The 22,211-nt window shown below is 46.7% G+C and overlaps 1 protein-coding gene across 1 annotated transcript in view; it reads left to right on the top strand.

The window, feature by feature from the left end:
* Nucleotides 1-22,211, top strand: part of SSPO (SCO-spondin) — a 164,027-nt gene that overhangs the window by 47,581 nt on the left and 94,235 nt on the right. Inside the window, 13 exon segments of the mRNA XM_087947289.1 lie at nt 476-598; nt 2,519-2,613; nt 3,371-3,608; nt 7,032-7,184; nt 9,270-9,410; nt 11,980-12,162; nt 12,263-12,413; nt 12,807-12,966; nt 13,049-13,103; nt 15,204-15,326; nt 15,435-15,653; nt 16,221-16,318; nt 17,745-17,886. Coding sequence (XP_087803415.1) covers nt 476-598; nt 2,519-2,613; nt 3,371-3,608; nt 7,032-7,184; nt 9,270-9,410; nt 11,980-12,162; nt 12,263-12,413; nt 12,807-12,966; nt 13,049-13,103; nt 15,204-15,326; nt 15,435-15,653; nt 16,221-16,318; nt 17,745-17,886 — 1,881 coding nt within the window.

Below are 22,211 nucleotides of genomic sequence, written 5' to 3'. Positions count from 1 at the left end.
AATGTGGACATGAAAAATAGCTACTTGGACCCAGATGTCTGCATTTGCAGAATGGTATAATTCACACACACGCACACCTGGCTAGCTCTTCCCAGCTGACTTTCCTCATACGACTGTCTGCAGACAACTCGCCACAGGAAAATTCAATGCAGGATCACTCAAACTAGGGAGAACAGAATTGCAACTCAGCCCAGACTTGAGGACTGCAAGCTTGAGAAGGTTTAAATCTAAAGCAAGACAAAGCCCACTGCAATTTGCTTGTCCTTCCCTTGAGTTGTCCCTTTGGCAAGTTGGCCGAGGTGAGTTATCCAGTGGTAAGTTGACTGGAGAGAGTTGTCAGCGTCGAGTTGTCCTAGACCTTCTGTGTTTGATTGTACAAAATGGTGTCCATCGATCCGAAAAGCGGACCCTGCACCTGTGGGAAAACTGTGGTGATGACAATACAGATGACAAGTCTTCTTTGTCTTGGAGGCAGGCTCCACGCAGATCCCCCCTTGCCCCGGGTTCTTCATCTGCAATGACCGGATGTGCATCAACGTATCCCGGGTGTGCGATGGCTCGCCCGACTGTTCCCAGGGAGAAGATGAGCTCGCCTGCGGTAAGGAAAGGAGGAGTGTGCAGACGAGTCAATTCTCGGGAAAGGGGTGCAAAATATGGATGGGGTGCCAGGGAGGGATTGAGTCTGTTGTGGTCCAACAGCAGCCTGCAGAGCTGGCAGCAGAGTTGGATAGCGGGGAGGAACATGGGCCAGTCCAGGAGTGTGGGGAGGACTCAGACGAGGGTTCTGCGTCCGATACAGAGATGGAGTCAGGGCCATCTGGGAGTTATGTGCTGACTCCAAAGCCTCCAGAAGCTGACAGCAGCAAGGCAGAGGAATAGGAGGAGCCTGTTCCCAGTGCGCAAGTGCACAGAGCTGCCAGAAGGCAAGAAGTTAAAGACAAAAGGGGTGACTCGGGAGTAAGGCTTGGATGTGATTGGCTTTTCCATAAGACATAAAGGAGAAGCAAAGGGACAGGAGCCTTTGCAGGAAGCAACTTTGTTCATACTGGTCAATTTGAAACCTGAAGCTCCATGTTGAATTTGTGCTCCTTTTGGTCTTATACAACTTGGCAATTTAGTCGTCAGCAGCATTTCAAGAAACATAAAGGTCCGTGCTTATCAGATTTATCCTGAAGGACTTTGGCAGACTTCCGTGGGACTATTTACAAACTGTTTGAGACTCATTACGGGCTGTGAATGACTATAATTCACAGCTGTTGAAATAACAGGTTTTTGGGACTAACGTGTGGTTGTTAATGTCTCAGGAAGCCTTGGTTAGAACAGAATCTACCTGGAAGGGCACTTTAAATCACCCCCCCTTTGCACTTTCTGAAGATTTAACTTGATTTAAATAATCAAAATAGCTTCCACACGTACAGGTAGCCTTCAGCGTACAACTGGTTGGAAGTTAGATGGAGCTACCTGGAGGGCACTTACATTGGTTTGACATTTTGACAGCCGACCCCACATGTCAAGCACTGGCGACCATGCCTGTGATGACCCGGAGTGTAACACAAACATAACAAAATTCAAAATGTAAATAAATGTCCTTTAATGCTTCCAACTAGGCCCCACTGTTCAAGAATTCTCAGTTGGCGATAAAACGTACTCAAAAATAGTATGAACTTAATGAGCAGATAGAGGTGAAATAAAACAAACAAACTACAATGACAAAATTTCCACAACAGACCAGGATAAGTAATTACCAAATTCAAGGAGATAACAAGGCACAGTCTATTGGAAGCACGCCAACCAAGATAACTTCAGCCCAAAAGAAAACACGTTTTGCTTCTGGCAATGCTGCGTTGTAATCGTCTCTCTGATATACTAGCCTCCCCAGCTGCAACCAATGAGAGGGATCATGGCCGCTTCCTCTCTCATAAGCAAGTTGTTTCCTTCTCCGTTCCTCCCTTCATGTCTTAGGATGAAGAGGGGATGGGCCTGGTTCTTCCTCTGTCTGCCCAGCCGGCCTCTGACACAACCTCCAGAGCCACTCCCTGTCGGTTGTTCCTCCTCTCCCTCAGAGTCCGACTCTAACAAGGGCATGATAGTGCCCGTTTGCCGCATCCCACAGTTGCATGATCTTGATTGCCCAATTGTCTCACACAATGACATGATCGTACGCGATGGTGTGCTATGAAAAGATCTCAGAAAGATCGGATCCATTTTTCTTCCTCCCCTCAAGTCACAGGTCGAGATTATAACACTTTCCCCATTTGCATTTGATAAAAAAATACTAGGTTACTTAAGAAGATGTGGAAATGTATATATTGGTCAATCCAATTGTCCCGGCATCCATTCGCTGTATTAATAAAAGTCACCAATAGGTAATCCCAAAGGTAAAATAATCAGTTAACCATCTGTTATCGTATTTAACACGCAAAGAAATGGATGCCTCTTGAGTGATGGAGGAGAGTGGATGATGAGTGTGGCGGTACTGGTATTGGTTCTGATGGCTGCTTGTTCTTACCCCCGATAGAAATCCCGGTGGCTCCACCAGGCGAAAGGAATCAGACAGTTGGTCCGTGTCCGGAATATTCTTGCAGCGATGGTGCCTGTATTGCCTTTAAACAGGTGCAGTGAGGAGTCGGTTCCTCTCCCTTTCTTGTCTTCTCTAATCACTGCACTTCTTCTTTTCATCGCTGTTTCATTCCTTTATTTACTGATGTAGCCTCTGGATAGATTATGGGATCAGAGTAGTGCAGTGGCCTAGAGGTGGAGCCTCTCGCCTCACAATCAGGAAGCTGTGAGTTCAATCCAAAGTAGAGGCAGTTATTTCTCTCTCTTGGCACAATGAGAATATATCTGTTGAACAAAACTCTGCATTGGCGACAGGGAAGGGCATCCGGCCATTAAATGCTCAGCTCCATTCAGTTGCTCTGACTCCCCCCACAAGGAATTATGGGGTCATTAATTGACAAAGAAGATAGATTACAGAATCTATAATAGCAACACCATGTAAACAGCACGTACACAGCTCTGTTTGTGTGAGTGGTGGGCGTGCATGCCCGCCACTTGCGTAAATGGAGCTGTGCGTGTGCACTCACTTGCCTGTCTGTTGCACGTGCAAGTGGAGCTGCACACATGTGCTCCTACCTGTCTCTCGCGTGGAACTATCTCCTCTTCAACTCCCAGCTGGTCCACAATTCTGGAAAGGTTGAAGATCAGTGGACTAGATGACCTCCAGAGTCCCTTCCAACTCTTATTTTGTTATTCCTAACGTCTTTGAGGTTGTCCCTGGTGGCAGAAAGGGGAGGGCAGTCTAGAGGGGCTCCTGCGCCTCCGATTTTCAGAGCCCATTCATGCCTCTTCTGGTTGCGCATCCTTGCAGGTGTGCAACGGTTTGGCCAACTGCGCGGACGGCACGGAAGCTTCAGGTTGGCTGCCCTCCGATGAGCGGGACTGCGGCCTCTGGACGCCCTGGGCAGCCTGGAGCATGTGCAGCCGCTCGTGTGGCACGGGACTCCAGATCCGCCGGAGGAGCTGCACACGGCGGGCGGACGACGTCCTCCGTCACTGTCTCGGAGAGGAGACCCAGGCCCAGCAGTGCTTCCTAGTGGCTTGTCCTGGTAAGAACAGGCTTTGGGACCCTTGCCTCCTTTTAGCGGACTCCGTTCATACGTTCAACACAATTTGGTGCGGATGCCTGATCCTGTCCTGGTTTCGTCCGCAGCCATTCAGTGATCAGTTCCCTCTGTAGCTGTTGTGGTCCGTCGACTGCCAGCAGGGATGGCAGTCGAGCCAGAGGAGACGGAGAGGGTGCCCGGGTTACCATCGGAGCCAGTGGAAGGCTCTGAGGAACAGGAGGTCTCAAAGCCAGATGCAAAGCAGGGCCATCTACTCACGCTCAGGCGGAGAGACAGCTGTTTTGGGGGCCTGAGATGAGGGAGGGGGAGGAACAGCTGGGTCCTGTCCCAGGTGCACGTATGCGCAGAGAAGTGTAGAGAGGAGAGCAATGCAGGACTGAGGCCCAGCTATCCAGGAAGAGAAGGAGACGTTCACAAGCCCCTCCTTGGCGGGGATATAAGGAGGAGGGGTGTGGGAGGCATCCATTCAGGCTCCAGAAAAGTTCCCTCCAGCAGATTCCTCGCTAGGAATTCATTGCCACTAACCAAGTCGATTAGGACTCTTTGTGTTGGGACTGAAGTGCTAATGGAGGCTCCCTGTGGGGAACTGAGAGACTGCAATGGCCTGTGTGACAATAATAACAAAATACAGCTAGAGACAGTGAACAATATGAAAGAGCTTTATTATTAAGCTTTTGCAAAAGGGAATTCTGCTCATGGTAGAAGACATTTTCCCCAGGAAGACTGGGGTTTATATACGTTCAAATATGCAGTGTCTGCCCCTTTCCTGGGTTCACAATCTATCCAACTATGTATCTCCCTATACCATACCCATAGCGTACCACCTGTTTCCTTTTCTTTGGAAACTACCCTTGTTCTCACAGCTTCTTCCTGTTATGTTCTTCTGAACACAATGGGTCATTAACCAGTTCCATTCAAGTCAGAATGACCTAGAATCTCCTTCTTATATCTTTGAGCCAACCCCCATGTTCCAGCCAAAAATCTGACATTTACTTTATAACATAACAAGTCACAAAACAGTACATATTTGTTAGATACAGTTAGATAACCAATAATCATTCTAGAAGGTCACATCTTAAACAAAGATGGAGTCCCTTCTGTTCTTCATTATCTCGGGTGTAACTTGCAATACATATGTTATTTCCATATATAACAGCTTGTGAATCACCCACGGACAGGGTCGGGATTCAACCAGTATGGACCGGTTTGGACAAACTGGTAGTTACACCCGTTGAATCCCACCACTGCCCACGGATGTGTGACCTGGAGCTTTGTCAGTGAATGCCGTGAATTCCTGCCTTTCTAAATAAAAAGAGGTTTTCCCCTCACAAATTTAGACTGTTGATTTGGTCCTCAACACCAATAAGACCAAGGAGCTGATAGTGGACTATATAGAAGGAACAGATCAGACATCCAGCCCTTGCTTATCAAGGGAGACCGAGTGGAGCAAGTGGCCAGTGTTAAGTTTCTGGGTGTTACCCTAAAAGAGGACCTGACCTGGGGGGCTCACATTGCAGCCCTGGTCAAAAGGGCCCAGCAGAGATTATACTACCTGAGGCTTCTCAGGAAACAACAATTGAATGAGAAACTGCTGGTGACCTTTTACCGCTGCACCAGAGAGAGCATTTTAACTTACTGCACCTGTGTCTGGTTTGCCAATTGCACTGTGGCAGATAGGAAAGCACTCCAGAGGGTTAATGTCATTGCCCAGAGGATCCTGGGTTGCCCTCCCACCTCTTTGGAAGAGCTTTAAGAAAGTTCAAAACATTCTCAAAGATTTTTTTTTAATTATTACCATCTGGCAGACGGTACACAGGATAATAATAAAAACAAGGGCAAATAGGCTGAAAAACAGCTTCTATCCCAGGGCAGGAGCTCTTTTGAATTCTGCTGTATAGTGCAATATTCATGCAGTATCAGGGATTTTCAATTCAGTGTATAGAATGTGAAGGAGGTGTGTTTGTGTTTTATTTTCCTAGTCATAAATTGTACACTGATGATGGTATTTAATTTCGTTGTACAAGGTGCAATGACAATAAAGTAAAGTAAACTAGACTGATTTGGGACTCGTGAAGACCACGTAGCGCCTTGTTAAGGGGTGTATGATAGTTTGGCTCCAAACATAGGACATAATATAAATTTGACAGAGTGGGAAAGCATTTGGAACCTAAATTATAAACTAACAAAGATATATCCCAACATGAATCCAGCATGTTGGAAATGTAGAAAGAAGGAAGGTACCTTCTATCACATGTGGTGGTCCTGTCCAGAAGCTCAGAAATATGGGCTTAAAATTAAACAAGGGCTGAAAGAAATTCTTAAGGAACAAGTTAGAATTGGAACCAGAACTATTTCTGTTAGGGATATTCAAAAAGAAATGTGGAAAAAATATATAAAATATATCGTATTACCTATCTTAACGGCCACTAGAATAGCTTATACTCCATGCTGGAAGCACAACTGCATACCCTCGGATGAACTGATTGTTCAAAAAATAATGGCATGTGCTGATAATAGACAAATTGACTTTAATGTACAAGAGAAAGAACAGTCTGAATACTACAGAATTTAGGGAAAATTGTATAATTGGATCGAATTAAGACAGACAAAAAATGAAGGAATTAAAGACAAGCAACTTATAGATTAAATGTATATATTCGCACAAAATTGTGTATATTTGTAAATATGCACAAAGGATAGAAATGGATGAGATGGATATCGCAAAACTGTTAACGTCATCATATTTATTTATTTATTTTTAAAATATACAAAAGACTAATAAAGTGCATTTTTTAAAAAAGAAAAAAGAATAGTAGCTCCTGGCACGTTCGATGTAGGACAGTGGTGGCTAACCTTTTTGGGCTCCTGTGCCAAAAATTGTGTGCACACTTGCATGCTTGCACTCATGTGCCAGCACCCAGAAGGCAATGCGTGCCCCCCCCATGCCCCCTATCTATGCACGCGCAATCCCCCCACCCCCCACCCCCTTACCTGCACTGCACCTCACAGCTGATTTTCAGCCAGTTTGAGGCCTTTTTCAGCCTCCCAGAGGCTCAAGGAAGGCTTCTGCAGGCTTTTCAAGCTGAAAACTAGCCCGTTTTGTCACTTCCGGTATTGTCAGAAAAACAGGAAGTGATGAAACGAGGCCTAGTTTTTGCCCGCAAAGCCTGCAGAAGCCTGCAGAAGCCTTCCTCAAGCCTCTGGGAGGCCAAAAAAGGCCTCAAACCAGCCGAAAATCAGCTGTGAGGCGTGTACATGCACAGTGAGGTAACTTTGCCTGCAGCTCACGTGCCAGTACAAATGGCTCTGCGTGCCATAGGTTCGCCATCATGGATGTAGGAGATACTTCATTCTCAGGGACCTAGGTAGCGCCTCATTCTCTCTCTCTCTCTCTCTCCCAAAAAGTGGACGGCCAGTGGCGCGAATGGGCTACATGGTCCAACTGCACCGAGGACTGCCGTGGAGTGGTGGTCCGTCACCGCGAATGCCTCCCATCCCAGAATGGTGGCCGCCACTGTACTGAAGGGCCGGACGGACCCGCTGGTTCGATAGAGATCCGTAAGTTGGTCGGAGATTATAGGCGAATAAGCGACAGGAAAGTGGGATGGGGCAGTCACTAACAGCCAGTCTTGATGTAACAACTCTTTGTTCAGTATCCAAAGATGCGATGACGCCGGGGGGAGAGGGCTTTACACCGGTTTTCCCACCTCTTGGGGTCACACGATCAAAATCCAGAGTTTGGCAACTCCTGTTTATGACGGTGGCAGTGTGATCCCCTTTTGTGACCTCATGAGAAGTAAAGTCAATGGGGGGGGAGCCAGATTCACTTCTGTACAATCAATTGCAGTGATTTGTGAAACGATTTATGACCTGGCAAGACAGGTCATAAAATGGGGGGCAAAACTCCCTCAACTAATGTCTCACTTAAGTATTGGAGTTCGCTGGCAGATGGCACAGAGGGCAGCAGTCAATCGGACAGCAGGGAAGAACGGGGACCAGTCCAGTAGTCTGAGGAGGACTCGGATGAGGCTCCTACGTCCGATACAGAGATGGGGCCAGGACCACCTGGGAGTGGGGTGCTGCCTCCGGAGCCTTTGGAGTCTGGCAGCAGCGAGGCAGAGGACCCAGGGGAGCCTGTTCCCAGTGTGCGTGTGTGCACAGAGCTGCCAGAAGGCGAGAGCAGCTGAGACAAAAGGCTGGGAGGTGATTGCCCCTCCTCTCAGGGATAAAAGTCAGGCCAAGATGACAAAACCTTTGCGGGAAGCAAAGTAGTTCGATTGGTTCCGAATCATCCTTGAAGCTGTCTGTACTTCAGTTGGTTTCTTTTCTAGTTCATTTGATACTTCTGCTTTTGGCAGCACTTCGCAGAACTGAAAGGTGGGTGCTTATCTCGGGAAACTGTTTGAGCTTAATTCCGGCTGGGAATGAAAACGAGCCATCACAGACATAACAGATAACAGATCATCAGAGTTGGAAGGGACCTTGTAGGTCATCTAGTCCAACCCCACCTGCCCAAGCTGAACCATGAGACCCTCAAGGTCCTGATTGTCGTGGCTCGGGTGAAAAGCCCCCTCTGCCCCTGCATGCTAGTTTTCATCCTCCTCAATTCAATAACACTTAAGCAACAGAAAGTTGGGCCTCAATTGGGGGTCGTAACTCGAGGACTAACTGTATTGGTCGTCCTGCAGAATGACAGGACACGCCTCCATGCTGAGGCTGGGCTCTGCCCGACACAAACTGTGACAATGAACACAAAATAGGACCATTTGTGTCTGCTTTTTGCCTTCGGAAGTTGTGGGAGCTCCCTCCCTGGAAGCCTTCGAGAAGAGTCTGGATGGCCATCTGTTAGAAATAGGTGTAGGGTCTCCTGCTTGGGTGGAGGGGGTTGGACTAGATGTTCTACAAGGTCCCTTCCAACTCTGTTATTCTGATTAACACAAAGAAACACAACTAGGACAACTAACTGACTGAACAGCTTGCTGCCAGAACGTCCCTCCATCTTACTCTCCCTCCCTCTCTTCCTTCCTTCCATCCTTTCCCACGTCCCTCTCCCTCCCTTCCATTCTTTTGTTCCTTCTTTCCTCCCTCCTTCCCTTCCTCCTTCCCTCCCTCCCTTCTTTCCTTCTTTCCTTCGTTCCATCTTCCCCTCCCTCCCTCCATCTTTTCCTTCCTTCCTTCCTTTCTCCCTCCCTCCCTCCCTTCTTTCCTTCTTTCCTTCGTTCCATCTTCCCCCTCCCTCCCTCCATCTTTTCCTTCCTTCCTTCCTTTCTCCCTCCCTCTCTTCCTTCGTTCCTTCTTTTCTTCCTTCCTCCTTCCTTCCTTTTTTCCTTCATTCCATTCTTTCCCCCTTCCTTCCTCCATCTTTTCCTTCCTTCTTTTTCCTCCCTTTCTCCCTCCCTCCCACCCTCCCAACAGTGAGAACAATTAACCTCTGGAACCGCTTGCCACCCAGACATTGTGGGTGCTCCATCACTGGAGGTTTTTAAGAAGAGACCGGACCGTCCCTTGTCTCAAATGATAGAGGTTCTCCTGCTTGAGCAAGGGGCTGGACTAGAAGACCTCCAAGGTCCCTTCCAGCTGTCTTCTGATTGATCGATTGATTCTGATTTGATTTAAATATTGGCCCGCTTCCTCTCTTGGCAGAGTTGTGTCAACGCGAGGACTGTCTCAATGCCTCCACTTGCCCGGGGGAGTTGGTGAGCCAGAAGTGTGCCCCGTGTCCCACCTCCTGCACTGAGCTCTCCAGCCGTACAAGATGCCGGAAGGACAGGCCTTGCCGACCAGGTAAGTGGGTAGCTGAATGTCTGGGTACTTGGTCGGTATACGTTTTTGGTGTCCGTCAGTGGCGTGCTAGACTCATGCGTCCGGAGAATCTGCTAAAAGTCTGGATAGATTATACCCATTTGTCCCGCTTGATCAAGGGAGTTGGACTAGAACATTGGTCGCCAACCGGTGGGCCACAGCCCACTGGTGGTCCGCAAGAAAATTTTGGTGGTCCACAGAGAAATGTCACCCCCAGAGCACTCCCCCAAAGCAATTAATCCAGGCTGTGCGGGAACACAAGGCTGCACCGCCCACATGGCCCACAGGAACCCTCCCTGCCCACTCACTCCTTACCCAGCAAACTTGCCTGCTAAGTTGCTATTTTTCTGACCATCATCGGTTCTGCTGTGCCGGGAGATTTAGATTAGCTAGGAAGCAGGAAATGGTTGGATTTCTTGCTTTCTAGCTAGTCTTTAAATCTTTGGCTCTAAGCAGAGCCGAACCTTCCTTAGGACTGAAGGTTCTATTATTCAGTGCAGACTCAGGCAGCCAATGGCAGAAACACAGATCTCTGAGGGAATCTTTGATTCTGTGAACAACTCAATCTGCCTGCCTGCTTTGCCTGATTTTGGGTAAAAGTTGCTCTTTTTTAGATAAAAAGTTCAATATTGACATAAATATTTATAATATTGACATACAAGCCATGACCAGCCAGTCGCATGACCACCAAGCCACACCCACAAATTAGGCCACACCCACAGAACCGGTTGTTAAGAAATTTGAATCCCACCTGTGCCTCTGTGTGTTTGTGTGTGTGAGAGAAAGAGAGGGGGGTTAGATCGGATCTCTCTCTCTCTCTCTCTCTCTCTCTCTCTCTCTCTCTCTCTCTCTCTCTCTCTCTCTCTCTCCCCCTCCCTCCCTCCCTCCCTCCCACCAACGTCAGCAAGCCACCCTCAGTCAAAATTCATATTAGTGGCCCCCAGGCTTTAAAATTATGAGTTTGGTGGTCCCTGAGGTCCAAAAGGTTGGTGACCCCTGGACTGGAAGACCTCCAGAGTCTCTTCCAACTCTCTGTTATTCTGTTCATTCTGCTGTTCCATAATTCTATCCAGTGGTGCGCTGCAACCGGTTGAGCAACCGGCTTTGTGAGTGCGTGCATTGCGCATTGCAGCATTCAATAAACGCCCCTTTTGAACCTCTCTGGCTCACCTTCGAACCTTCTCCCGGTAAGTAGAACAGCCGAGGTGCAGCAATCCACTTTGCTGCGTGAATCAGCTAAGCTGTAAACGAAGGAAATGTGAGAGAGGATTGAGCAGGGGTGGGTGGGTGGGGCCAACTCATAGTCGTTTGTACCCATTCGCTGGAACCAGTGCGAATCGGTAGCAGCCCATCCCTGATTCTATCGATCGGTTAGTCCCATGATGGCAAACCTATGGCACGTGTGCCACACATGGCACGCAGAGCCATTTGTGCTGCCACGTGAGCTGCAGGCAAACTTACCTCACTGTGCAAGCGCGCACCTCACAGCTGATTTTAGGCCATGTTGAGGCCTTTTTCAGCCTCCCAGAGTCTTGAGGAAGGCTTCTGCAGGCTTTGCAGGCCGAAAACTAGCCCCGTTTCATCACTTCCTGTTTTCCCAACAATACCAGAAGTGATGAAACGGGGCTAGACATTCTGCTATTCTGTCATTCTGCAATTCTATTATTCTATTGTTCTGCTATTTTGTTGTTCTGCCATCCGTCTGACATTCTGCTGTTCTGTTCTGCTATTCTGTCATTTTGCTGACATTCTGTTATTCTGTTTTGCTCTCCTGACTTTCTGCTATTCTGTTCTGCTATTTTGTCATTCTGTAATTCTGTGGTTCTGTTGATCTGCTATTGATATTCTGCCATCCCGTTATTCTATTATTCTGCTGTTCTGTTCTGCCATTCTGTCATTTTGTTATTCTGTTCTGCTATTCGGACATTCTGCTATGTTCTATTGTTCTACTATTTTGTTATTCTGCCATCCCATTAGTCTGACATTCTGCTGTTCTGTTGTTCTGCAATTCTGTGCTTCTGTTGCTCTGCTATTGTTATTCTGTCATCCCGTTAGTCTGCTATTCTGCTGTTCTGTTATTCTGTCATTTTGTCATTGTGTTATTGTGTTCTGCTTTGTTGACATTCTCCTATTCTGTCATTCTGACATTCTGCTATTCTGCCTGGTGATGGGATTCAGCCAGTGTAACAACCAGTTCGGTACTCATTTTCAGCTCTAAAAGTTACCTTCTGCTGCAGCCCCATTGAATAAAACAGCGGAGGCACAGCCATGAATCAGCTGAACTGCAAAACACAGAAATATAAGACACGCTAGGGCAGGGTTGGGTGGGCGGGATCATTTAATTGCCAGAACTACCAGTTCACCCAAACCGGTCCGAACCGGCAGAATCCCACTCCCAATTCTGCCATCTCATTATTCTGTCATTCTGCTATTCTGTTCTGCCATTTTGTGACTCAGTTATTCAGTGCTATTCTGTCATTCTACTCTCCTGTCGTTCTGCTAGTCTGTTACTCTGCTGTTACGGTTATCCCCTTATTCTCTCCTCTGCAAGGATGCTGGTGCCCAGAAGGCCTGGTCTTGAACAGCGAGCAGCAGTGCGTGCGTCCACGAGAGTGCCCATGCCAAGTGGCCGGTGTCCGCTACTGGCCTGGCCAGTTGGTCAAAGTCAACTGCCGGATCTGCACTTGCCAGGAAGGACAGATGAAACGTTGCCGGCAGAACCCGGAGTGCACCGGTCAGTTTCGTGTTGGGCTCCCTCCCGCTTTTATTCCTGGGGCGGCGCCTTCCCTTCCTCTTTGGTCCCCATGCCAAATTTATTCACTCTTGCTCTGCAGTCAACTGCGGTTGGTCGGCGTGGTCACCGTGGGGTGAATGTCTGGGTCCCTGTGGGGTGCAGAGCATCCAGTGGTCCTTCCGGAGCCCCAACAACCCCATCAAGCATGGCAATGGGCGGCAGTGCCGGGGCATTTACCGCAAGGCCCGGAGGTGAGCCGACAAACCCCCCCCCACAATCCCACACAGAAGACCAAACAAAGGAGTATCAGTGTTGGGCGCAATAAACTAGTAGCATTCAAAAACACCACGGACTTCTGGAATTTCTGGGTGGGAGAGCCATTTTTTGCCGTTTTCCGCATGGTCCCTGCACTTACCTGCATCCAAAACAGGCTGCGTGGAGACTCCTGGGAAGGAAGCGGCAGTGTGGGAGGGGCCAGCCAGTCGGTTCAACTACCGGTTCAGCGAACCAGATATAAATTTAACATCCGGTTCACCTGAACTAGCTTGAACTGCTGAATCCCACCTCTGGGTACATGCCTTCCACTCTGCCCCTCTTGGCTACCTCGTGTGGGTCAAAAGGTGTCTCCTCCACGTCCGTTGCAGATGCCAGACGGAGCCGTGTGAAGAGTGCGAGCACCATGGCCGGACTCACGCCATCGGCGACCGCTGGCGTTCTGGCCAGTGCCAAGTCTGCCAGTGTTTGCCGAATCTCACCGTCCAGTGCTCCCAGTACTGTCCCTACAGCGCAGTGGGCTGCCCCGAGGTAAGCCTGCCCCCCTTCGGTTCTTCTTCAATCTCCCGAGGGATCCAATCCTTCGGCTGAACCTCCTCCTTCCATCTGGCAGGGCCGGGTGCTGGTGAAGGGCCGAGCAGACGCCTGCTGTTACTGCGCGGAAGGGGGTAAGTCCTTAAAGGGGGCAGGGAGGATGTGGGGCAGCAATCGCACATGTTGTGTATATTGTTGCCACTGTGGGGAGTCACATTTGTGTAGAAATACACAACGTTGCTCAATCTCACTAGCTTTAATGATGTTTGGACTTCAACTCCCAGAAGTCCCCCTGGTGTGCTGGGAATGGAAATCCATCCCTCTTAAAGCATACTGGGTGGGGGCATTCTGGGAGTTGAAGTCCACTCCTCTTAAAGCATGCCGGCTGGGGAATTCTGGGAGTTGAAGTAGCTCACCCCTCTGAAAGCCTGCTTCACTACTAGTAGCTGTGTTCACACAACATCCCAAATATCGGTCCACCTGAACCTGGGTCTGGAGTTGGTGGGAAGTTGGTGGTATCAACTCATAAAATATTTCTATGGTCTTTTTAGAGTTGCCAACTATTCTGTTCTATGCTATGCTATGCTATTCATTTTCTATCCTATTCTGTTCTATTCTATTCCTATTCTATTCTATTCTGAACTCCTATTCTATTCTATTCTATTCTATTCTGAATTCCTATTATATTCTGAATTCCTATTCTATTCTATTCTATTCTGAATTCCTATTCTATTCTAAATTCCTATTCTATTCTATTCTATTCTATTCTATTCTATTCTATTCTATTCCTATTCTAATCTATTCTAAATTCCTATTCTATTCTATTCTGAATTCCTATTCTATTCTAAATTCCTATTCTGTTCTATTCTATTCCTATTCTATTCTATTCTAAATTCCTATTCTATTCTATTCTGAATTCCTATTGTATTCCTATATTATCCTATCTTCTATTCTATTCTATTCTATTCTATTCTATTCTATTCTATTCTATTCTATTCTATTCTGAATTCCTATTCTTTTCTATTCTGAATTCCTATTCTATTCTATTCCTATTCTGAATTCCTATTCTATTCCTATTCTATTCTATTCCTATTCTATTCCATTCTGAATTCCTATTATATTTTATTCCTATTCTATTCTATTCTGAATTCCTATTCTATTCTAAATTCTTATTCTATTCTGAATTCCTATTCTATTCTATTCTGAATCCTATTCTATTCTAAATTCTTATTCTATTCTATTCTGAATTCCTATTCTATTCTATTCTATTCTATTCTATTCTATTCTATTCTATTCTATTCTATTCTGAATTCCTATTCTATTCTATTCTATTCTGAATTCCTATTCTATTCTATTCTGAATTCCTATTCTATTCTATTCTATTCTATTCTATTCTATTCTATTCTATTCTATTCTATTCTATTCTGAATTCCTATTCTATTCTAAATTCCTATTCTATTCTATTCTGTTCTGAATTCCTATTCTATTCTGAATTCCTATTCTATTCTATTCTATTCTATTCTATTCTATTCTATTCTATTCTGAATTCTATTCTATTCTAAATTCCTATTCTATTCTATTCTGAATTCTATTCTATTCTGAATTCCTATTCTATTCTAAATTCCTATTCTATTCTATTCTGAATTCCTATTCTATTCTAAATTCCTATTCTATTCTATTCTGAATTCCTATTCTATTCTGAATTCCTATTCTATTCTAAATTCCTATTCTATTCTGAATTCCTATTCTATTCCAAATTCCTATTCTGTTCTATTCTATTCTATTCTATTCTATTCTGAATTCCTATTCTATTCTATTCTATTCTGAATTCCTATTCTATTCTATTCTATTCTATTCTATTCTATTCTATTCTGAATTCCTATTCTATTCTAAATTCCTATTCTATTCTATTCTGAATTCCTATTCTATTCTAAATTCCTATTCTATTCTATTCTGAATTCCTATTCTATTCTGAATTCCTATTCTATTCTGAATTCCTATTCTATTCTATTCTATTCTGAATTCCTATTCTATTCTATTCTATTCTGAATTCCTATTCTATTCTAAATTCCTATTCTATTCTATTCTGAATTCCTATTCTATTCTATTCTATTCTATTCTATTCTATTCTATTCTATTCTATTCTATTCTATTCTATTCTATTCTATTCCATTCCTATTCCATTCCATTCCATTCCATTCTACCCTGTCGAATGCCTCTGTGCTGTGTTTCAGGGGAGAACCGGACCGCCGCCCCCAGCACTCTGCCTCTGGGACCCCTGGGGACCACCCGAGCCAGCTCCCCACTCTACCCCACAGGTCCTCCACTCAGCACATACCCCCTGCCTCCGTTCGGCGGTAAGGAAGGCCACGTCCCATGTTGCCCTTTGTGTGGGAAACCCTGTGCCACACATGGTTCTGGTCTGACCATATTCCTGCCCCCTCGACTGTCTTCCGCCTGCACAGATCTCTGCTATGGCCCCCTGGGCATCGCCTCCCTTCCAGACGCCAGCTTCACCGCTTCCGCCCAACAGCCGGAGAACCCGGCCCATGCCGCTCGGCTGGGACTCCTGTTGCCCGGGGCCGACTTGCAGGGTTGGGCCCCTCCGGCAGAGGTTTATCCGGAGCTGCTCTCTCGGCCTCCCTTCCTCCAAGTGGATTTGAGGGAGCCCAGGAACCTGACAGGTAAGTGCCGGGTCTAGACGGAATGGGGCATCTTCCTGTGGCCAGTTCTTTTTTTACCTCATCGCCAGTTGCAGACTTCCCTTGAAGCTCCACGAAGAGTTTTTGGTTGAAACCGAAGTAAAATAGGAAATAGGTCTCCTTCTCTCTTTCTCTTTCTCTCTCTCCCTCTCTCTCCCTCCCTCTTCCCCTCTCTCCTTCTCTCTCCCTCTCATCCCCTTTCCCCCTCTCCCCTCTCTTCTCTCTCCCTCTTTCTCCCTCTCCCTCCCTTCTCTTTCTCTCCCCCCTCTCTCCCTGTCTCCCCCTCCCCTCTCTCCTTTTCTCTTTCCCTGTCTCCCTCTCCCCTCCCCAGTCTCCCCCTCCCCTCTCTCCTTCTCTCTCTTCCTCTCTCTCTCCTTCTCCCTCTCCCCCCCTCTCCCTGTCCCTCCCTTCCTCTGTGTGTGTGTGTGTGTTGCAGAAATCCTCTATCTTGAGGTTCCCCATCATGCTTGCCGGATGCCTCTGCCATTGCAGGCATCCAAGCATCTGGAATTTCCTGGACATTCATCGATTTCCCTCCATCTTCCCCAGGAGTCGTGATCCAAGGAGCAGGGACCTCCGACGCCTACGTGACTAGCTTCTTCCTCCGGTTCAGCCTGGATGGTGTGAGATGGCACGACTACCAAGAGGTCTCCAGGAGTGCCAGGCCTGAACCGAAGGTGAGGAGAGAGCTCCTGCTGGAAGTGGGTGCCAAGTCCAAGGTCCAAGGCTTGGCCTGTAAGCAGGAGTGGGATTCAGCTGGTTCGGGCCAGTTTGGGCGAACCAGATGTTAAATTTACATCTGGTTTGCTGAACTGGTAGTTGAACTGACCAGCTGTCCCCACCCACCTCTCCCCACCCCTCCCAGGAGTCTCCATGACCCACATGGCACATTTTGGATACAGGTAAGTGCAGAGTCTGCATGGAGGCTCCAAGAGGAAGAAAAACAGCCATACCGGAAGTCTGGAAACAGGTCTGGAGCCTGGGAGAGGCCATTTCTCCCCTCCCAGAGACCCGAGGAAAGCCTCCAGACTCTGGGGAGGCCAAAAACAGCTCTCCCGGAAGTACCAGAAGTCTGTAAAGAGGCCTGTTTCCTGGGAGGCCTCAGGAGCCTGGGGGAGGCTGTTTTCTCCCTCCCAGAGGCCCGTGGGAAGCCTCTGGACTCTGGGGAAGGCAAAAAACAGCCCTCCGGAAGTACTGGAAGTCTGGAAACAGGTCTGTTTCTGCCTTCTGGAGGACCTCAGGAGTCCAGGGGATGCCATTTTCTCCCTCCCAGAGACCTGAGGAAGCCTCCGGACTCTGGGGAAGGCGAAAAATGGCCCTCCTGGAAGTTTTCAGGTAGGCCATGCCCACCCTGGCCACGCCCACCCAGCCACCAGGTAGAGGAACCAGTTGTTGGGATCTTTGAGTCCCACCCTGGCCTGTAAACCTCCTTGGAGGAGTGGACTGGGATTGCACCTCCTCCGTCTCAGGAAGCCCCCAGGCGACGGCTTCCCGACAGACCCGAGATGGGACAATTTGATCGAGGGCAACCTGCGGAGTTCAGGGCAAGCTGGGGACAAGAGACAAAGTAGAATGACAGAGTTGGGAGGGACCTCGGAGGTCTTCTAGTCCAACCCCCTGCTCGAGCAGAAGACACACAATCATAGAATAACAGAGTTGGAGGGGACCTTGGAGGTCATTTAGTCCAACCCAACCCACATCGAACAGCAGGCCCTTACAGAATCACAGAATAAGAGAGTCGGAAGAGACCTCCCAGGACTTCTAGTCCAACCCTCTGCTAAGGTGGGACTAGAACTCCCCGTCTCCTGGTGATTGGGCCAAAGTCACCCACCTGGCTTTCATGTGTAAGGTGGGGCTAGAACTCCCCGTCTCCTGGTGACTGGCCCAAAGTCACTCAGTTGGTTTTTATGCCTAAGGTGGAACTAGAACTCACTTTTACTCGCTGATTGGTGCAAAGTCACCCAGCTGGCGTTCATGCATAAAGCAGGACTAGAACTCCCTGTCTCCCAGTTTCTAGCTGGGTGCCTTAACACTCCGCCAAAAACTCCGTGTCTCTTGTCTTTTCCTCCCCAGCTCTTCCAAGGCAACTCTGACGACTCGACCCCCGTGGCCCGGACCTTCCAGCGCATGGTGCATGCCCGACACGTGCGTCTCCTGCCCCACGACTTCCACAATGGCATCTTCCTGCGTCTGGAGTTGTTGGGTTGCGGGAAAGGTGGGTTTCTGGGTGGGCTAAGGAGGAAGGAAAGGGTGCTGACAGGACACAAATTGTAGACTCCACAGACCAACATTGGAAGGGGACCTTATAGCTGGTTCACACAACACAGGAAGGGGACAAAATCCATTGGGAGATTGTGGAGGCTGGCAGCAGGGAGGAAGAAGCCCCCGAGGAGCCCGTGCCCAGCACGCGTACAAGCAGGGCTGCTCGAAGGAAAGAGCAGCTGCAGCAGCATGGGCGACTCGGGAGTAAGGCTGCAAGGTAATGGCCCCTCCCTTAAGGGATAAAAGCCAGCCTGAGAGACCGGTATTCTTTGCAGGAAGCAAGGAAGTTCTTGCACTTCAAGCCTTGTGGAAGTTTGATAGTTCTTGATTGGTGTTTCGAGACTCTTTGTGTTGGAAGTACATCTTAGTAGCTTTATCTAGTGTTCTTGGCAGCCTTGCACCACCTTGGCAAGGCTTGTTCTTATCAGAGACAATTATTTTGAAACAGCCTTTTAACTGGGAAGGAACGGAATTGGCAGAGAAGCATTAAAAGGTTTTGTTTTTATCTCTGTTTGGTGTTTGTTTACTTGGAACAAGGTTTGGGTCAGAACAGCATCCCCCAGCTGAGGCTGAGCAACCCCGCGACAGGGAATCCTCAGCATACGACTGCCGCGGAACCTGAATTTGGCATCGCAAAGTGACACACGTTGGTCAAATGTGTTGGGTGTCAGGATTCTGTCTATTGCCCTAATTAAGCCTTGAGCCTTGAGCCAAACTTCCAAAGAAAGCAAAAGATTTATTAAGAGCAACATGTCCAGTATTACCTGTATGAATCCGACTCTGGCCTACGTAATTGACAGTCACCTGTGACCTTGTTTCCTCCCTTTCCTCCTGGGTGTGTCATAAATCAGATTCTCCAACAAAGCACGTTCACGGAGCTGGGTGTCATCAATCTGTTCTGACCCAAACCTTGTTCCAAGGAAACAAACACCAGACAGAGGTAACAGCAAAACCTTTTAATGATTCTTTATGAATTTCATTCCTTCCCGGTTAAAAGGCTGTTTCAGACTAATTGTCTCTGATAAGATCAAGCCTTGCCAAGCTTTTGCAAGGCTGCCAAGAACACCAGATAAAGTTACTAAGCAATAATTCCAACACAAAGAGTCTCCAAACACAAACTAAGAGGGTCCGAACATCCACAAGGCTTGAGTGCAAAAGCTTCTTTGCTTCCTGCAAAGAACTCCGGTTTCTCAGCTGGCTTTTATCCCTTAAGGGAGGGGCCATCACCTTGCAGCCTTACTCCCGAGTCACTTGTGCTACTGCAGCTGCTCTTTCCTTCGAGCAGCCCTGTGCACATGTGCACTGGGCACAGGCTCCTTGGGGGCCTCTTCCTCACTGCTGCCAGCCTCCACAATCTCTGAAGGCAGCACCCCACTTCCTGATGGTCCTGGCCCCATCCCTGCATCACACACAGGCCCCTCATCGGAGTCCTCACTCTCCGAGACCTCAGCCATCTGCACCTGCTGCTGGCGAACCACAAGACAATCACATTCTCCAATTAGGATTTTCACAGGCAGAAGTTAGCCTAGGTTAGATTGTTTCTAAGATAAGTGTTGCGATGTACTTCTCGTGTTAAACTGCTGCCCTTCTCCTTCAATCTTCCTTCCCACCCACCGCTCTAGTTCATGGCAACTCTAAAACAGGCCTAGGAATGCTTTACGAGTTGGCATTGGGCCTCATTGGGTGACCTTTCAGGGGCCCCCGTTGTTAAGTGAATCCCTCTTGTTGAGGTAATTCCCCGTTAGGAGAATGAGCGCATACAGGGAGACGTAGTGAGAGTAGTGAAGAATAACATGCACACAGCACACAGATATGCTCCACACCTCTTAAGCTTATGCATCCATTTACATCCTATGGCATGTTTACCTGGTGGTAACTTAACGTTTTCGTATACATCCAGTCTTTTTAAGGATTTCAGTTCCTTATCCATTGCTTCCTGCCAAGCAGCCTGATCCTTAGCAGGATATAGTTTTAGTTCATTATAATTACTTGGAACTTTATTCAGTTGGCATACAACACTAGCCTGATATCTATCAGGTGGTCGTGTTACTCGGGTTGAACGTCTAGGTAATACAGGGCTTACTGGTGGACTCACCTGTTCCACCTGTTCCTGTTCTTCTATCTCTTCCTGTGCCTGTTCTCCTACTTCCTCCTGTTCTTCCTCTTTAATGGCTATTTGTGGTTTACTTATTTTATCTTTAGGGACTATTTGGGTGTCAATAATGATATCATTGCTTGATTCCTGTTCCAGTTTATCCCACCCAAGGTACTCAAGAAATTTTGCACTAGTGCAACAATAAACATGAGCGGTGCCTTGATCCCAAAATCTAAATGATCTATGGTTGGCCTCATAACCCACAAAAAATAATTTCTTAGCTCTATGTTGCCCTTTCATTCTTATTTGTGAGGGAATATGCACCCATACTGATGCTCCAAATGTGTGTAGGTAACTTAAATTTGGTTTTCTGCCATGCCAACAAGTGAATGGCAATTCACCAGTTGTTGTGTTAACTACAATGTTTAACACACGGCTGCTACACATTATGACTTCACCCCACAGTGTTTCAGGCAAACCTGAATCAAATAACATAGCGTGAGCCATGGCTTGTAATGTTTTCCCTCTTCGTTCTACAAACGAGTTATGTTGTGGTCTGTAATGTGCAGAACGTTTATGTTCAACACCAGCCAATTTTAACATAGTTTGGAATCTTTTGTTAACAAACTCAGTCCCATTATCAGTAACTAAAGTAATTACTTTACTTTTCATTTTTCTCTCAGCAAACCTTAGTCAGTTAAAGAAATGTTGGAATGTTTCTGTTTTGTTTTTCATAAGATAGCAGAAACCATATCGTGAGTAATGGTCCATAATACTCAAAATATAGCAGGCACCTCCCAAACTAGGTTTCTTAGGACCAATTATGTCAGCAAACACAACCTCTCAAGGTTCTTTGGTCTTAAACCCATTAAGTCTGTTTGCAGGAGTAACCTTACTTTTCTCTTGACTACAAGCATTACAGTTTAAATACTTGCTAAAGGGTTTCAATTTTACTCCCTCTGACAATTCAACAGTTTGTTTGAGCATTTTGAAATTAATGTGCCCTAGACATCTATGCAGTAAATGTATACATTCATCATGTGGCTTAACATTGTTATAAACCGAGTTAGCCATCTTCAACTGGTCATCATGTATCACATATAAATCATTCTCTAAAGTAGCAGTAACACTTTTACCCTCTTACTCTATTATACAATTATCTCCCCTAAAGGTTACTACATAACCAAGATTAACTAAAGCCCTTACTGATAGCAAATTAAATTTTAGTTTAGATACATAACATTATATATTATATAACATAGTTAAATATTCATTTATACAAGAACAATATACAGTACCTTTACCAGATGCTTTCATCTTCCATCCATTTGCCAATGATACATGTTGTTTACTCATGGACATCTTTACAAACCTTTCTCTATCTTTAGTAATGCATTGTGATGCTCCACTATCAACAACCCACAAATCATGGTTTACAGTTGAATTGCTAGACATAGCTAAACTAACATTCTTTTTGGCCTTCTGGTGTTTGCCAGTATTCTGTTGTTTTCCCTTCTTACAGAATTTAGCTATATGTCCTCTAGCCCCACAAGAAAAACATTTCCTAACAGTATAGGCAGTTGAAGACAAATTCTCTTCTTGTGGTTGTTCCTTCTTCAATTGGTCCCTATCCAGCTGTCTTGCTTCTTCTAACAACCTTCTGGTTATGTCAGTTAATGTCAGTTCATCTCTGGGCAGGACTTCCAGTGAAGATACGTAATCATCATAACTTTGAGGAAAGAATGATGTAAACTTGATGCACCTCTGAAAATATCAGTTCCTTTTCATGTAGCTCTTGAAAAGTTCTTTTCATGAAGTTCAAATGAGCTAACATATCTCCACCTTTCAGAAGACGTGCTCTAAACAGTTTACGTGTAAGATGTATGTGTGCACCTACAGTGTCACGAACATAAATCCTCTTCAAATTCTCCCAACACCTAGCAGCAGACTCTTCTCCATGAATATGGACTAGCTGCTGGTCACTCAGTGTTAGTCCAATTATACAAAGAGCTCGTTCGTTGTTCTGTTCAAAGTCAGCAAGCTTCTTGGCATCGTCCTCATTTTCTGGATCCCAAGCATTTACATCCGGTGGACCTTGAACTACATTCCATAAACCTTCTCTACACAGAAGTAGACTGCACTTCATAGACCAGGAAACATAGTTTGTTCCATCCAACCGGGTT

Source organism: Notechis scutatus, chromosome Z, assembly GCF_049901735.1.
Source record: "Notechis scutatus isolate UNSWTSFEM ecotype Mainland chromosome Z, rNotScu1.2, whole genome shotgun sequence".
Lineage (NCBI taxonomy): Eukaryota > Metazoa > Chordata > Lepidosauria > Squamata > Elapidae > Notechis > Notechis scutatus.
The sequence above is the reverse complement of the archived record's forward strand: the minus strand, read 5'-3'. Positions and strand labels throughout refer to the sequence as shown.